This window comes from Frankliniella occidentalis, unplaced genomic scaffold (assembly GCF_000697945.3).
Source record: "Frankliniella occidentalis isolate FOCC.00 unplaced genomic scaffold, Focc_3.1 Scaffold166, whole genome shotgun sequence".
NCBI lineage: Eukaryota > Metazoa > Arthropoda > Insecta > Thysanoptera > Thripidae > Frankliniella > Frankliniella occidentalis.
In genome coordinates this window covers 688,262-706,638 of record NW_026267292.1, presented here as the reverse complement: position 1 = coordinate 706,638, position 18,377 = coordinate 688,262, and the positions used below count along the sequence as shown (strand labels likewise).

Genomic DNA, 18,377 nt, shown 5'->3' with positions numbered 1-18,377 from the left:
GACGCGTGTCACAGCCACTCGAGGCTCCAATCAAAACCGCGGAACCGCCGCACCGCCCACCGCCACGCCCCTAAAGTGCCCTCTAAGTGCGTGTCACGTGTCACGTGGACTTATTCCTGTGACCTTCCGAGTGGAGGGAGCAAGAGAGAGAAAGAGAGACCTGCTCGTTTTGTGTGCACGCTGCCGTTTGCGCTGTCGTTGTGTGTATGTGTGTGTGTGTGTGTGTGTGTGTGTTATTTTGCGGCAAGCGGAGGGAAAAAAAGAGAAAAGTTGTCGTCCTGTTGGGTACGTCTGGCTTCTTACTAACGCGACACACGGCCCATTTTGTGCTCGCTGCCTTCTTTTCTGCCACACGAGCAGCCCCTCGCGTCACTGTGCCCCGCAGCCCGCAGTTGGCACACAGTGGCACTGGTGGAGTCGAGGAGTCGGAAACGGGAGAGAGGGGAGAAGGGCAGATTGAAGCATTGGCGACGACGATTAGGGATTGCTGTTGTATCGCTCTCCTCTTTGGGATGCAGCGCTGACCTTGCCAGCGTACGGCCAAGCGAAATGATATGAGGACGTTAAGGTTTCACTTTATATTTCTATCAGAATGCTTGCAACTGATAGTAACGAGGTGCGCGAAGCGTCCTTCTCTCTCGGCTGCGTGCGAATAACTCCAGGAGATCATCCGCTTGCACCCGGAGGGAGAGAGTGGGTTGTAGAGCTGCGTACAAGAAGGGCTTTGTTATTGTCGCCCGACGCGCCTCGTTCGGACGCAGCCCGACGAGAGGGACTCCTTGCTGGGGGGAAAGGGCTCGTCAAACCCTACACGACTCGCCTGGACTTGACGCCTGCCAAAAACCGCCCCGCCCCCTCCCGCGCCGCGGATCTCAACACAAACCACAATCGTTATGCAAGCTTCCAATGCCCTAAGTTTCCCATTTCTTTTCCTCTCCCCTCTCCTTTTATTTATTTTCCCTCTCATTTTTTTCCCATTTCTCTCTCACTGGCGCCGCGCGGATTACCCATTTTTTTAAATTTTATTTTTGTGACGGGAGCATCACCACCCTTTGGCGCGTCGAGTGGAGAGAGGACCCATCCGGGGGCCCTGTTTGCCAATGACCTCCTCCGCGCCCGTATTCTTCGCTGTGATGAGATTTGGACGCCGCTTCCTCGTTTGCTCTGGATGCCGCGGTCCCCGCTGCTTTGCAAACTAATCCCTCCCCTTTTTCTTGCCTGACGGACGGCAGGGACGACTACTTGACTGGCTCGGCGGTGGCGCTGATGGAATTGCTTTATGATTTGGGCCCCTCGGCCGCGCGTGGACACCACCGTCACAGCGCGCTCTATCTCACCCCCTTTCTCCGTCTATCTCGCTCCCTTTCTCCACCCCTGTCCCCTTCCCTCTCTTTCTGTCCCTTTCAGTCTGCACGGACCTTCGTCTGAATCCACTCTACATAGCGTTGACGTGGATCGCAAAGGTTCTTGAAAATTCGTTGTTCCGCCGATGTGTTTTGCCAGAGAACCCCTGACGCTGTTCCCAGCATTCTCGTCCATAATTGATGGGATAGCGCTAGATACGTACGGCGACCGTTTGAGAATTCACTTTATATCTCTATCTTCTTTTTTGCGTTGGCGGTCCAAGGAAGAGGTTTTGCCGTTGCCCAGAGCGCATCCTTTCTGAATTAACCCTTCATTCATCTTCAATAGCTCCCCACTTCCGTGCCAACACTATCTCCCTTGTGCCACATGCTGGCCCTTCCCATGACGCTGATGGGATGACCACCAGAATCTCCCTCCTGCCCCTCTGGCTGGCGATGACTGCGTACGTATCCTCCCCGTCCAGCGAGCACCCCTTTTGTCCGCGTGCCGCCTTCGAAAAACCTCTTCGCGCCGCGTGATGCTGGTTCGGACGCGACCTTCCTGGTGCTGCTGGCGGCTGCCGGTGCTCCGCGGGGTGGTGGCATTTCTTAATGAAAGCCATTGTGTTGTCGACGGCCCTTGAAACTCAACCGCAGAATCCGCAGACGGAGAGACAAACGGTGTCGTCCTCCTGCTCGTCGTCACACCACCGGTGTCCGGACGCGGATCCCTCGCTCCGCAGCCTGGCTGTGTGTGAAACTGTGGTGATCTCTCGGAAAGTACCCCTCTGCGGTCCTTCGCCTATCAAGGATCAAAAGTAAGCGCCGTCGTACAGCGGAGTGTTTTTACATTCGTGTGCACTGTACAATTTTGAAAGTGCAGGGGTTTGGGATTTCAGCTTATTTGGGCTTTCTGTCTTCGCCCTGCGCGTGCTCCGATGCAGAAGCAAAACAACCCCAAGAAGTCTAGTCCGGCAGCTGATCGTCTGAGCCCCTCTCCCGTACCCGAACTGCGCCATTACGCGGCCACAATGACAGGGCGCTCACACACACACACACACACACACACACACACGTAAACTTACACACACGCACACTTACACACATACCCTCACACAGGCGCACGAGTCAACCCCGGGGGACACAATGAAGAAGGATCAAGAGGACACACGGAACACGGGTCCGCGCACTCCCAGGCTGGAGGGGCTCGTCTTTAATCGAAACATAATAAGAGAAATACGAAGACAGTGTCGCGCCGCTCCCAACGCGCCCCCCAGCTTAGCCAATGGGAGAGGAATGGGGGTATATAGAGCGACCCCAGCGGACAGAGGAGAAGAAGATAACTTTAACAAAAAATGCAAATGAGGCAACGTTCTCGATGTGCGTTTGTTTGCCTAGGACAGGACCGGTTTACTCGAGCTCATCGCGCGCAAGATGCTGGTCCTGTCAATCTCGCGACGGCGTCGTCAACCTGGTGGGTCGCCTGACACGTCACACAGCCTCACGGCGGCTCACATTTGCCTATAGCAAAAAAATTAATGGGGAGAAAATGGCGACGATGGAAGCTAAGCCGGATTTTTAGAGCGTGAGAGAGGAAGTGGTTGAATATAAAGTTGATGAGAAGAGATTGCACTTTGCACTGCTTTTTTGCAGAACGATGATTCTTTCAAACCCAGATTGGCATTAGATTTTACACTCAATCTGAAAGTTGTGTGTCTGCGATTGTGAGCTGTGCTTTGCATAATATCATATGTACCTATCATGGAGTCAATCGATCGAGAAGATCAGAGGGGGGGTGCTTGCGCAGGTGAAGGTCACATATACATGCCAGTCAACTAGATTGGATGTGACCGTTTTAGACCTTAGTATCGATGCGTTTGTGAGTTGTGAGGTCAGCGGAACCCCTGTTTGGCATAGAGTCAGTTTAACCCTTCACTTTTGCAACGATCGTAACCAGCAGCGACCTGTCCGTCAAACATCACCGAGTCGTCTGTTTGGAATGGTGGTCAGCCTCTTTCGAACGGATCTCGACCTGGCCTTCCGAAACAGGTATGATGTCTATTTTGATGGAAATTGCTGTGCTGTATGGCCCGCGCGAGGGGACACTTTCTGGCGTCAAGTTGAAGTCGTTACCGCTCAGCCGACCTCCTTTGAAGGATACGCGAAACTGCACCCTCTCTTCGTTTTTTCTTCCTTCGCCCTGTCCTCCGTGTGTCTTTGTGCGCGAGACATCGCTAGGAGGTTTTGGGCCTCGAGCAGGAGGGTGAGGAAGCGCGCCTGGTTTATATGAAAATACCCCGCAAATGAAGGTGAGAATGCCAAGGGTTGAGGCTCGTTACCAGACAATGGCCACCTGCCTCGAGCCCCGCTCCGCGGGCCCCTCGGCTCGCTAACGACCAGTGAGGAGGCATTCCGCACAACCGTTGGTTCTTGACTTTACCCCGCACTGTCAGTTGTTCAAGTGCACCAACTGACTCGCCTTCACCCTTCATAATGGGTCTTTCTTATAGCCTATCATAACCTGTGTGGTCGGACGGCTTGCATGGGGTCAGGCGGCAGACCTCGCGCGGCAGCAGCCCGCGGGTGGATGGCGAGGAAGGGCTCAATCAATAAGGCGAGTGCCAAGACGTGTTTAGGACCCTCTGGGGTGTGGTGTGCGGGCCGAGACGGGCCGGCGCGGGTCGCAAGGAGTTCCGCCAAGGAAAGGGGTGAGCCAGAGAGAGAGAGAGAGAGAGAGAGAGAGAGAGGGTGAGAGGGAGAGAGAGAAGTGCATTACCGTGCCCCCCGCGTCTGTCATGCACGAATTTGCATATATATGCCGCAGGATACGTATCCATACATAAATATTTTTGCATAATATCGTCCCTTGTGAGAGTGCAGACATATGTTTGAGGCTCGCACGTGCATTATTGTGGCCTGCACTTGACTACACCGCGCCGCCTGCGCGTCCCCGTGCGTAGCTGTGTGTGTGTGTGTGTGTGTGTGTGGCCCGGCGCGGGCTGCTCAGCGCCCCGCCTAATGGACGCATTGTTACGGTCGCGTGTTGTGGTTGGCGCGATTGATTGTTAAAACGATTTCCATGTCATTTTCGCGCCGCGCGCGTCCTCTTTGAACACGACGTCGCGGCCGCCATTGTATCGAGACGGTGTAGTAGAGACAATCGGGAGGGGCATGTAGCGGGGCCGGATGGATCAACTGCGTCCGTGGCGGAGAGCGGCAGATTATAGCTTCCGAAAGACGTAAAGACAAAGATAATGATAACAAATAATATTTTTACTTTTGTTTTGTTACAGGGCGCGGGTCCCGGTGTGGTGCGGCTTCGTTTCTGACTGGCGTCATACACCTACGTTGCCGATTATGCGGGTTGCCTACACAGGTGAAGTACCACCCGCCACTCGGTCGAAGTATGAATCAGGTAAGCCAAGATAGCATTTTTTTATAAACGCCAGAAGTGAAATGTTAAGAAACCGAAACGTTTTGTAAAGAATGGAAAATGACAAGGTCATGCAAGATTGTGATTTAGAGCACTTCTTTCCCCTAAAGCGTTGTGCCTTCACATTTCCCCATACATCTGCGCGACCATCGAAGATGATCGCTCCGCAGCGGACGGATTCTGTTCCGAGAGACTGGAAAACTTACCTACAGCTACAGCGCCCGCGGGTCATTTCATCAGCATGACGCTGGCGCTGTCCTGGCGGTGTGGTCGTCTCTCGGCGCCAGGGCGGGCGAGGGGCTGGGGCGCGGGGGCGGGTGGGGAGGGGGCGTGGCCTGCGGCGCGCGGGGCGGGGCCTGGCCGTGGAGCCCGTGGCGGCGTGGCGGCGCGTGGCGGGCCGTGCCGCGGTGAGAGGGGCGGAGCGAGCGCGGCGGGCGCACCTCGCGGCCAGCGCACCAGTACGTACTCCGTCCCGCTCAGAGCCGTCCGCAGGAGGGCCCCCGCCGTGTGTATTACAGTGTGCTGTGCGTGCATGCCCGCGCGCGTGCGTGCGAGTGCGAGTGCGTGCGTGCGTGTGTGCGTGCGCGCGCGTGTGCGTGTGACAGCGCGTGTGCTTCTGCTGGATTAAAGCGGACGCCTCCCTCGACTCGGGCTTGTTGGATTATCACAGCGGCGATGAGGGCCTCGGCCAGCCGTCGCTGACGACTCGCCAAAGCCTCCGTCGGCGGCATCCTGGACTCCCACGCCAGTGGCTCGCCAGACACCCTGCTCAGGTGTGCGGACGCACTATAAACCTCTTTGAAATCGTGCTGTGCATAAGACTGGCAGAGTTTAAAGCATCTTTAGTTGTGCTGTGCATAACTTGTCATGTCTAAAAAATGGACAACTATTTCCAGTATGCAAAAATTCGCACTTATAACCATGTTCAATTTTAAACACGTTTTGTAACCTGGGCACAATACGGTGTGTAAGAGCTTAAAGTACGAGGAGGCATGGTTAACAACAGCGAAGTTTTGAAGCTTGTCTTTTTACTTTTAAGAAAATGATCAGAGCAATGATGATTGTCGATAGTAGTGAAGTGCGATGCGACAAGAACATTTGTACTTCCTCTGCATTGGCGGGAGTGCCATATCTACGTTAACTGAAAATGGTCCGAAAACATTTTGCAACAAAGTACACGCCTTCTCTAGTTTTTCCGTCAGTATGTAGGAGAATGTATGTATTTTGTTCGGTGCTCTTTCCCTCTATTCATCCGCTGGTGCTGTGTTTTCATAGTCATTAGTACCGGCTGGTTTCACGATATTCTCCATCGAATCATTTTTGCTCCCCCCCCCCTCCCCTTCTACTACCGGTTGCCTCCGTGTGTTGTGTCCCGACCGATGTTATCTGGGTCTCGCCCACGCGAGCTTAGTTAGACACCCACACGTGCTGCGGTTCTAGTGGGAAACAGAAAAAAGAGGTAAAGGGTCGAATTTCCGCAAATCCACTCGAAATGTAAAGGGACAGTGTTGTTCCTGAAAAGGATTTTTTTGTGCACATCCAGTTTGTACACAATTATTTGTCCAAAGTTACAAACAAAACTATATCCGATCTAAAAGTCCACGAAAACCATGCCGTTTTAGGAACAAAATTGTCACTTTACATTTAAAGTCCATCCCTGTGTACGGTACATACGCCAGTGCTGTAACTCTCTTTCTGTTTCCAAAATGTGCGTTGGCGAAGGAAGTAAACCGCCTAGAACGAAGGCACGGTGTACGTAAATGGTTCAGATATGATTATACCCATATTCCGGATTAGCGCCCTACTCGTGCCGGGGAGATGATCAGATTGAGATGACGGCCACTTACTTAGTGCCTGTCCGAGCGGCGGCCGAGCGGCAGGCTGGGGGGTATCGTGGCGTGCTGCCGGAAGTCCAAAGAGAAAAAGAAGCAGTACAGAGGGACAGGCATTTTTTTATGTATTAAGGTGGTTTCGATTGATGTCTCAATTACTGAGTGTACTAATACAGGATGGAAGGATTTGAACATGCCACTACAATTGTAGTCTAACTACAGTTTGACCCATAGAAGTAAATAAACTTCCTTAATTTTGACGAGGGACTTAAAACTGAAGGAATTGCAGTTATATAAGCTACAGTTGACAGCATGTGGGCTGCTGAGAAATATTGAGATGATGCACTAATGACTCAACAACCTCCGGACACAACTGCCTGTATTTTGAAATTTTTTCGAGGAAACATCATTGAATTGAAAATTGGAAATGATTTTGTTGATGGTTCAAGAGTACGGCAAACAGGCGTTTCTACATAGCAAAATCGACCACGACCACATATTGTGCCGTTCTTCGTCCCTCCCCCCTCCCTCTCCAACTCCTCCCTCCCTCCCCCTGTATTGCCCCTTCTTCTCTCCGTTCCCATAATGACGACGCTGATACCCGTGGAACCCTTCCGTGTTTGTTTGTCAACTTTCCGCAATATTTCCGAGCGATCGGCTGCGCACAAGGGACGTTAATAACGTATCCGTTCGATTAGCTACGAGTTAATGGTGAGAAGCACCTCGAGTGCGGCTATCGGGGCTCCGAGGAGTGATCGATCGCAGACATGTGTCAGCCAGCTGTAAACATCCCTCAAAACTCCACTTGACTTGGGGAGGTACGGGAGGTACGGTCTCAGCTATTTTGCGAAACGGTAGCAGACATGGCGGTGATTGTGATCTGCCAATTACCGCGTTGATTTAGTTCCCTCTGCAATTACCTTGTTACCTTCCTTGTTGGCTTCACTTTAGTGCACTTTAAGATTTATTATGTTTTAGAATGCAGGCAGAGCGACGTGGGGACGTTGAGTTATTTTCAAGTGCAGTCCCATTTTACATTTTACCTAATTTGGGTCTTACAACATTGCTGCACTTTAAAAGGCTTACGAACTAAATGCTTTGCAACGTTACGAACAATTTTTGCTCTTTGAATTGCAAAGAAAGTGTTTGTATTGCTAATCGATTGTTTTTGTAAGGCTAGACAAGTTCTTACGAACAATTGGTTTGCATTACGAACCATTTGTTTGTAGGCTTACGAGCAATTAGTTCGTAACAGAACGCTTCAAAATCTTTCGTAAGCTACGAATGTTTTGGTTTGCATTACGAACCTACCGTTCGTAAGGTATTTACAGTGTGCGACTGATATATGTTTGCTACAGATCCCGTCCTTCCATCCCAACACTAACCGCGGCATAGACCTGCCCCAATTAAATACCATTTAAACCTCTTAATTTCAAATGCAAGTAATTAAATTTAATATAAGTAAGTCTAAATTTGCTTCTGTCTCTGTCAAAGTGCAGTCTTTTTGTTTGTTTGGGCATTTGTCCAACTCCCATACGCTCATGGTGGAAGCAAATAATGTTCGCACTGCCATGGCACGTTTCGCGGCAGCCTCTTTTTTAGGTCTTTTGGAATGCTTTTGTCGTTTACAGGAACTGGCTGAGTACATCGGGCTGGGAGAAAGGCGTTTCAAAAGGGGGCGGTGCGGCGTGGCGGCGTGTGGTGGCGTGGTGGAGGGGGAGGGGCGGAGTTGGGGCGCTTGTGGGCGGGGAAGTCACCCTTGTGCCATTCTATTTTTTCTTCAAATATTTTGTAGAAGGGGAAGCTAAGAGGAAGCCCAGCCCTCTCTCCCTATTCGTCTTTGTCCGCTCGGCGCTTATAAATCTATAGGCCTTTCCGTTTTTTTTTTTCGTTTCTTGTAAATCCACGAGCTTTTTAAGTGCTACCCTGACAAAACCAACAGTCTGTACATTCAAGCCATATACTGTGTGTAGTATGACAGTTTACCAATTTCGTCTGGAGCCGTCCTTTGTTCAGCTATAAAGTGGTGGATTAGATCAGCTGCTCCGACACCCTCTGTCGGCAAATATTGGCCCCCCTTAGATTGTCCTCCCGCCCCAAGAGTTGACCAAGCCTCTTGACCCCGCCCTGCGGGTCCAGCCCCTCTGGCCTAAACGGACCAACAACATAAAGTGAGGAAGTACCACAAGTAGTGTGGTGGGTGGAGGGATGCCTAGCCTGCCTGCAACTTTGTTGTGAAGATCCAACCACCACCGTACCACACTGACTACATAAGCCCGGCATCGTTGCACTGTAGATTTTCTTTCTGAAGTGTAATAGGTTGTGCTTGACTTTCTACGGAGGGTAGCTTCATGTGTTGATTGATTGTGGGGTGGGGTTGGTAGTTTTGGCCAACGGCTTGTGGGTGGCCTCTTTTGACCCCTCAACTGCCCGTTGCCAGCCAGTATCTCTCAGTCGGAAAATCGTCCCCGGACGATAAGGGGGTGGCTGGGGTAGAACCAGGGCAGCACAGCCAACCGTGCGATAGTGGGGTTGGGGCAGGGCAGTGGCCGTGAAATTTGACGAGGCCGACCACAAAGAAAGCGTATCTCGCCATTCTAAAGTTTTTTTTATTTTTCTAGAGAATTTAGCAACCTATGTTCTGTGTACATAATTGCTTTGCTCGTCGAGGTACACAGTCTATGAGTTTCGTACATGTCAACAAACGCAGGGACAGAGGCTTCTTCCCGCGCGTCTTCTCTAATATCAAACCTTCACCGTCGCGACACTGCTTGCTGCGCGGCTCAAAATCAAAATCACTGTCCGCTGTTAATTTGCGTCCGTTTCTCATGCGATAGAGCAGGGGCAGGGTTTGGCAAGGAGGAAAAGGAACGGCAAAACCTGCGCAACTGCAGTAAAGCTCTGGCCGAGTTACGTCGCTTTCGTGTGTCACCGTCGCCGTCTTCCTCTTCCCCTCGGTTGTCTATTGTGCGCAACCCCGCCGGGCTATGATTTAATAGATTAAAAATCTGCAGAGAGACAAGAGTATACAAAGGATCGAACAATCGATCTAAAAGGGGGAGAGGGCGGGGAGGGGGACAGGATATATGATGGGAAATCCGTGATGCGTCTCAGCAGAGAGGAGAGGCAAGGACTGGAAGATTCTGCAATGAGAGGAAAGGGAGGAGAAGACAACCCGCAAAAAAAGAGCAGCTCGCACAAGGTGCACGGCACAGCAGCGGTGAGGGAACCGGAGCATGTCGTCGTCCCCGGCCGTAGCCACTGCCGGGGTCAAAGAGTTATATCCTTTTGTGTGTCACCGAGAGCTCATCATCGATTGCGGACCGTTTTTCTCACCGCTTGCAGTGCCCCGCCAGGTAGATAGAGGCTCATCTCTGCCAATTTCGGGCCCTTTGTCTCGAGCGTGACGCGAGAAACTCGTGATAAAAAAAACACATATGAGGGGATTCGTCTCGCGTTTGTAGTTAAGTCTACGTGAACAGAGTCGGAAATGAGTGATAAACTTTGGCGGCAACGAGTAACGACTGCGTCGTCATGTTTTTTTGTTGAAACTTGCCGTTGGTGGTCGAAAAATGAGAGCAGACGAATAACTGTGTGACAGGGTTTGGATCTAGTCCAAGCAGGCAGTTTGCCCCTTCCCCTGCTCCCCCATACTCCGCCCTGCTCAGCTTCGTTAGCGACTCGTCCACGGCCTCCTAACGGCCACCTCGCGAAAATGAGCATCATACCTTTGAGAGGAAGGGAGAGGGACCGCCCGGAGTGGCCTGGCAAGTCCATCGGACCATAGAATACAACGAGAAGTCATCGTCTTGAGACAGGTCAAAAGCCGGTTGTTTGGTGGAAATATCCAAACTCTGCAGTATTTATCCGTGTTTCAGCAGTGTAGCGAAGCACTAAATTGGAAAGTAAATTTTGTACGTGGCGTGATTGTGCCCTCGTGCACGTTTCAATGAAATCACTGACTACTCAAAGTACATATCAAAGGTATAATGCCTTGCTTTGTGCCAAGGTTGGACACAATATTATTAATTTGATTTTGATAAGTACTAGAGCACGACTAAGTTTTGTAGCACAAACAGTATTTTTTTCATACATGGTGATCTAGCAAAGGTAGCAGTATTTTTTGATGGCAACGTTGCAAAAGCCTATTTTTCAAACGTGAAACAAATGATTACGAGCTTAGAGTCTTTGCTAGGCTACAAAGATTTCTTCTTCTTTCTGTCGGGAAGAAATTGTTCTCATTGCGAGGCATTTCTTCGCAAGCTTATGAAAATTCTACTTTGCAATTGGTTTGCAGTGTCACCCACGTATAAATAGCTTACGAAGAATTAGTTCGCAATAAATAAGTTTTCCTGTGAAAACTACAACTATTTTTAACATTGCTTCGTTAGCTGCAAAGATACACTGTGGTCCATAGACCCCTTCCTTACTCTTGCTTATACTGTACCGCATGCAGTCGTGCAGGCGTGTTGCATATTCACACGGGGCCAGAAGGCGGTGACCGACGGTAGGCAAGCCTGCCCGCACGCCTAAATGCGGTACAGTATACGCAAAAGAAGGGGTCTATGGACCACCCTGTATAAGCAACATAGTTTGCATTACGTTCCTGCAAGCAGTGTGTACAAAAGTCACTGTAAAGTCTATTTAAAATACTATATAGTGTTAACCTTAAAACTTATAAGTGACCAAAAGTTTTATCAGTGTTGAAAGCCTTTTTGGTCTGCAGTTTTACTTGTTTTGTTTTGAATTTTAAACTTTTTTTTGATCTAAGATTAGCCAACCTAAATCATAAAATCTCATAAATTCTTACGAATAGGCATGCTAAAGTCCTAACTTTGCTTTGACAGTGCTCGTGTCTGGTTGGGAAACGACCTTTGGGACGAGGCCCGCTCGCATCCTCCTCGACGCGCACCAGCCTTTGCTTTGGCATGTCCGGAATGTTTGCCATCGCCGGCCTACTCCGCCTTCTCCTGGACGTCAAGCGCCGCCTCCAGGATCACGGCGACGACGGTCGACACGGGGGCGGACGGGACGGGCGCGGCGCGCGCCGCGTACTTTGATTTATGGACGCCAGGCATACATTATAGGTTGGCAACAATGCCGCCTATAAAGGACCAGGCAGTAGCATTCCATAAGCCTCGCGTTGTCGTCGGGAATGCCGTGGAGCCATTGTCGCCCCCCTCCTCTCATCCCTTTTTGCTTACAAGTTGCGTTATTAGCGCCACGTTAACAGCCTTCCCCCCGCTTCCCCCACCCCGCCGCCCATCAGCGGTGCCACCCCCACCGCGTGTCAACCCACCGGCGCGCAGCATCACGCTGATTGTCGCGCCGCACCGGCCTCGTTGATTCCATCTGGCTGATTCTGGACCAGATCTGGACAGCAGTGATGTGTCCGTTGCCACCGTGTGCGTGTCCATGTAGTACAGTCTCAAATAGGTTGGCTCTTTTTATTTGAAGTGTGGCGTGGAACCCTGTGCGATCCAGACGGTATTAATGGAACAAAATCAGACCCATCTGCTCAAACGCGGGGGTCGTTTTTGGTTTTTACTTCCTGCCCTAGTTCTTCTGTAATTTTTTCGTATGGTTCGTGGATTATGGACCGTGTGAAATTTTAATATTTTACCAGTGTTGCAATTTTCTGCCGAAGTGCAAACATTCGCCACATCTGCCGCCGGAGGGTTGGTGTGCCTGCGTGGTCACGTGACCTCTGGCCGCTGCTGGCCTTCCTATACGGCCACCACCACCGGCCCTCACAATGCGATGAGACAAATCCACTTATTTCTCGTTGGCTTCCAATCGGACTCGAACCCGCGACGCGCATTGTTGTGCCGGTCGTTCAGTTTAATCGCGACAAAAGGGGCCCGTAATCCGGGGCACCGGTTTGCAGCGCGCGCGATAGCGATCGCGGTCCAGCAAAACGTCGCAAACACGCCAACGATCGCTGATAGAGGAAGGCGGAGAGAAAGAGAGTGAGAGAGAGGGAAAAGGGGGGAGAGGGAGGAGTAGTGGTGGGTACAGAAATCCATTAAAAAGAGATCGCGAACACTAAGACGAAACTCATTACAAATCTCGCGCTCAACGGTCACAATCAATATGACCATTCATTAGTTCGCCACCAAACAACGCACTGACCATAAACATTGGCGAGGAGGAAAAGAGAAAGAGAAAAGGAGAGAGAGAGAGATGAGGCTAACATCGAAAAAAATGTTGCATCGTCATAGTGTGGGACAGGACAACGAGGACAATAGGGGTGGTCATGAATGAATTAAATTAAGAGGCATCTCGACAACACCCCGCCGCGCCCCACCCCGCGAGCCGCGGCCGCCAGGGAGGGTGAGGGTGAGGTCCGGGGGTGTAGGCGCTGCTGCTGGTTGCTTCTGGACCGATGACGATACTTGTAGCGTAATTATTTTCAGGTCGACGCGGTGGTCATTCCCCCGTCGCAGTGATGGAGGATTTCCTCTCTCTCGCTTTTGTTTCAGGTGTATATTCAAAAACCTCAATCGATTAATCATATCTCCCTCCCGTGATTGCGTGCTCCGAATGACGGAGACATCACTCTCTAGGATCGTATATCAGTATGAATGTTGCGCGGTGCTCTTGCAGCTCACGTTGCAACCATTGCAGTCCTCAAGTTGTCCACCGATTCTGCGCGCGAGATTAATGATGTGCCGAGGGACGAAATAAGAAAAAGCTGCGACAGAAACGAGTCGAAACGTACAAAAGGAAGATGATTGTGGAGAGGGTGGGAGGCGAGGGAAACGCCACAAATATTCAGCAAGGTGAAAAATCTGGTGCAGAGGAGGGCGGAAACAGAGTTTATGGTGGTGGGAATAATTGCGTTGATGCTGGAAAGGGGAAGGGAGGGATGGAGCAGGAGGAGATGGGGTGATCGACAGCAGCAGGCACCGCGAGGGGTGGGTAGAGACAACCCGGGGGTGAGATCTTCTCCCATTCCCTCTCTCTCTCTCTCTTTCTCTCTCCCTCTCTCGTAATAAAATCTCCCCCAAAGCATATGCCGTCAGTCTAAACTAGCCCTAAGTGTCACTTGTTTCGCTCGACTGCCGCTCCGGTCAGCCGGGCGCGGCCGGGCGGGAGGAGGCGACACGATGACATCACGATGGAATGAATGGTTCCGCCAAGTTTTTTTTTATCTCTCTTTTTTTTTATTTTATGCGGTTTCAATAATCAGAAGGGTGCAAACAGCTACACCCGTGTAGACTGTTCGGCGCGCTGGGGCATGCAGAAACGCATTAGCAGAAAGCGTATAAAAAGGGGCGGGTGGCACAGTTTTGTTAGAGGAAATATGCTATTTGCGCCAAATGTTTGAGAGAAAGAGGAAATCCCGGTGCGTTTTCAAATCTTGTTGTGCAAAGTGCAAAATTTTGTTTGCTCTTTTTGATTTCTTTTCGTTTTCCTTTAAGTCGTTCACAGCTAAACCAAGAAAGTTTAATTGTTGTAGTTTTTCTTTCTCTATTGGTAAATTTATTGCTGTTCCCCGTTTTAACATCCCATTCCCCTCCCCGCTTGACCCCTCCCCTTTCGCCGGGGAACTCTTGACTGCCGCTCGCCTGGAGTGAAAGGCACTGAGTAACAATATGAAGTGGGGCGGGGGGAGGGGGCCCAGGCGTGCCCAGGCGTCGCCGTCATTAGTTCAAACAAGCCACACTCGTTTATTTGGATTAGTACACAATGGGCCGCGTTACTCAAACGCTCCGGACAAAACCTCCCGCGCGACGAGGTTTGAGGAGGGGAGCAGCAGCTCGGGGGGGGTTAAATTATTTGAGTGATTTGCATACATTACGGCGTAAAGTGGCAAGAACAAAAGCCGATCGTGCGCGCGAAGCAGGTTTAGCCGCTTTGCGGGAGGTCGCGTCCGAAAGAACGCAGGCAGCCAGCACGGTTCACAACGTCGACTGTTTCTCCTTTTGCCGACCTCCCCCGCTTTCCCCCCAACGATTTCGTATGCGTCCGCGGAATGATGCAGGCGGTAACAGCCATCACTGTTTACAAATAAATTCTGCTACGCTTCTTATTACATAGTTACATAGCGGTCTCAAGTTGTGCCCTATAGCTTTTTCGCAAACATTTCGCATGTAAAAACACTGTCGTATCTTGTGAGAAAAGGGTGAAGTGTTGAAAAACTCCCATGATTGCAGGAAAACACTCAAACTTTGGAGATATCTCTTCCAAGGTGTGGGAATCTTTTTCATTTTTTAACTAAAATATGCTTACAATCTGGATGTCGCTCAAACTGTTCTCGAAGTTTTCCCCCTTTCCTCAATAAACCAGGCATTACCGGTTTGTTCCGTGTGGTTGTTAGGATAAATACCTCATACTATTACTAAATGAGGTGAGGCACAGAGGTTCTGTGGAGCTTGATGTGACGCATGGTTGCCTCACACGATTTGATGTGAGGAATTTTTCCTCATAGGAGGTGACATACTGCCTGACATCTGGGTTCCCAGAAGAATGGGCTGGGTTAAGATTTGGGTGTTCGAACTCACTGAACCTTTTATAACTTGTGAAGAATGTTATTATTTTTTAACTGTTTTTATTTGTTTTGCATTATTTAGGGCCGCGTACATGTGCGAGGGTGGCTACGGCCCGCTGCCCGCCATCCATGGCAGTGTGGCCGGATTGGGTGGCGCCCTGCAGGGCGGGCTGGGCCAGGGCCTGGCCGGACTGGGAGGCGGCTTCAACCTGGGCGCGGGGCCCGTCTGCCCCTCGCTGGACGTCCGGGTGGCCACCTCCACCGCGTCGACGGGTGGCGCACCGGGGTCGGCGCCGGGCGCGCAGCACGGCAGCAGCGCGGCCGCCAAGAAGGACAGCGATCACATCAAGAGGCCCATGAACGCCTTCATGGTGTGGTCCCGGCTCCAGAGGCGGAAGATTTCGCAGGAGAACCCCAAGATGCACAACTCGGAGATCTCGAAACGATTAGGTGAGCAAACCGCCGCAGGGAAGCATAAACAGAATTTGAGGAAGACCTCAAATTTTGAGGATATTTCACTTTTAAAAATGATGAAAATTCTCACACGTTTTCATGAGGAAAATTCTGAAGAGTTTCCTTAAATTATGGGAGTTCCTTTGGTCACAGGCGCGGAGTGGAAGCTGCTTTCGGTGACGGAGAAGAGGCCGTTCATTGACGAGGCCAAGCGGCTGCGCGACGTCCACCTCAAGAAGTACCCGGACTACAAGTACCGGCCACGCCGGAAGCAGAAGACGGTCAAGAGCCAGGGCTACCCGTACTCCATCCCCTACCCCTCGGTTCCAATGGATGCGCTCAGAGCGGGTGAGTAAAATGGGGCGGTATCAGTTCGCCTTATGCTGATGACTGGTGTGTGTAAAGGCTTTTTGACTTTTGAACTACAGTAACAAGGTTTCGGAAAACTCATTACAAAAATGCATTACAAACAGACAAACATCATCAGTAAGTTTTAATTATTTTATTTTTTATGTTTTCTTTTGAAATAATGTTTGCAAATCTTCCTAAACTTCAGAACAAGTTTTGTCCGCTTATTCTTTTTGAAAGTTTTCATTTTTAAATGGGCTGATACTCTTCATCAGAAAAGAAAGGTGGAGGAGAGAGAGTCTGGGTGTAATGTGACAATCTCTTTTCGCGCCCGACAGCAATATGCTGATGTTTGTCGTGCAGGAGGGGAGGAAGGGTTGGGCGGGGCGGCCTCCTGGGGAACGCAAGCCCGCGAGGGGTGCGGGGGAGCAGGGATGAGTTGTGGAGGGAGGGCGTTAGGTAAAGGAGAGGGTGATGGGCTTGTCGGAGAACCCGCCCAGCCGCGGGGCGCCAAGGGCGGCGAGAAGGGTGCCATTACAGGCAACACCCTGGTAAAGCAGGTGCGTGAGATGTGCCGTGGCATGCACGACCCATGAGCCCTATAAACTTTACGGCCGTGCACGTGTGTACGTCATTAACACCGCACCAGCCGACACTGGCCTTATTGCAGAGCCTTCTGTTTCCGCGGTGATGAAGCGGTGGTAGGTAAATAAAACCCCGAACGGAAACAACAAAAATGTTTCACGGACAGTATTCTAGGTATTGTATAAAGTAATTGTAATTTATAATTTATAAAGATTATTTTTGAAAACCTCCGAACTTTTGCCTGAAACTTTTGTTTTATTGTCATCTCTTTAAAAATATTTTAAATATCCCAAACACTTTTTAAATACTTTTTTCTGGAAAATTTTCGGACATAAAACACCCGACAGTATACTGTACGCAGTGCAGCATATTATTATTAGTTTGCCTTTTATCCGTCCGTGTGCGCTGGGCTCGGCAGCCGTTTTCTCTGGAGGTGAAAATGGAATCTCGCCTTCTTGAAGGACCCCGCGAGGAGGCGCGCCATTACAGGGGATTAGGAGGGCCGTACGTTGTCCGTATTCATGGCAGAGGAAAAGAGGTCTTCCATGAGGACGAGAAGCCCAAGCCGTTGTGTGTGTGTGTCGGGTCTTTACGCTTACATTTCCGGCCGTGGAGATACTTAAACTTTACCAAACACTGTTAGACATCTTGCAAACAAACTTGTAATGTGAGTTTCTGGTCTCCTTCGCTCATATTTCAAAGAAAAGAACTTCTTACTGCACTGCGTGTAGCCTGTAACCTCAGGAAAGGTAACAAAATTAGGCAGGCCTTAAGCCTATTCAAAAGGGCAAAATTTACCGTTACAAAAGATCAATTAATTTGTCTGCCTACAATAATTTTTTTATCATCGATAAAAGTTTTTCTGCTTTTATCTTGTGCTTTCGGCGTGCAGATGTCAAACAAAGGATAATGCACTTTGACGTCATGAAAAGCCTTTCGTATGTGCTGCTCGTGACAATTTTGAACTTTATCCGTGCAACCTTTGGACTTACCTTTCGCCACGCGTTGGTCTGTGTGGGTGGTAGTTGGGAGGAGGGGGGCCACACCCCCTCACCTCTTACTGTTAGCCTCGTCTCGCTGCTCTGCGGGAATTCTGTTGATTATTTGGTTGGCCCGGTATAGCAGCCTGCCCGCCAACAGCGCAAAGGGGGTGAAACTTGATCTGGCCTATTTTTCCACGTGATGGGAGATTCCCTGTGCCGGGGCTGGAGCGCTCTGCCGGGGACGTCACGCACACGGTCACGGAGGCGTCGGTCTGTTTAGGCATTTTCATCATCGAGCGGTTTTCTGCGCCGCCCGCCCGCCGCGTCGGTCACTGTAACAAGGTCGCACAGCCTTTCGGCTGCCGCCACGATGGGCAAGGCCAGGCAGGGCAAAGTGACGGGAGGGAAGACACGAGTTATTTGGGGCATCTCTCTGAGTTTCTGTGGTATCAGGTCCGTTTTCTGGAAAAAAGTGTCCCCCTTAATACTCGGAAAATGAGAGTAAAGTGTTATGAGCGTATGTAGGATAGCCGAAAGGTAAACTGATCTAAAAATTTTAAAACCTGAACATGGGTTGCTTGACGTCTGCTTGACGTATGGCTAGAGAGACTCAGTCTCTCTATGGATAGCAGCAGAAAAGGGAGAAACTGCTGCCCACGACGAGTGCCGAGCGTATAAAAGAGATGCAGACGACGCGCACACGCGCCCCTTCTACTTGCACGAGGGAGCTCTTTCGAAGAAGCCCCGGCGCAACCGAAGCACTTTGACACCTGGTTAACGCTTTGCCGTGGGTCCCTCTTGGCGTCCCCTCTCTTATTCTCCGTTTGGCCTCTTGTGTATCCACATAATTTGGTCACCGACGCCAACCCTATGCTGCTGCACCCGCGGACCGGTGAGGGGGGGGGG

The 18,377-nt window shown here is 50.7% G+C and overlaps 1 protein-coding gene across 2 annotated transcripts in view; it reads left to right on the top strand.

The window, feature by feature from the left end:
• Positions 1–4,669: 4,669 nt before the first annotated feature.
• LOC113208333 (transcription factor SOX-3-like) overlaps positions 4,670–18,377 on the top strand; it is a 33,177-nt gene continuing 19,469 nt past the window's right edge. Inside the window, exons 1-3 of one of the 2 annotated variants that reach the window (XM_052271577.1) lie at positions 4,670–4,758; positions 15,185–15,552; positions 15,709–15,903. In XM_052271577.1, coding sequence (XP_052127537.1) covers positions 15,195–15,552; positions 15,709–15,903 — 553 coding nt within the window. In that variant the 5' untranslated portion in view covers positions 4,670–4,758; positions 15,185–15,194. Of the gene's footprint in view, positions 4,759–5,188; positions 5,550–15,184; positions 15,553–15,708; positions 15,904–18,377 lie in introns of those variants that run through there. The other variant, XM_052271576.1, reaches the window with a different exon arrangement.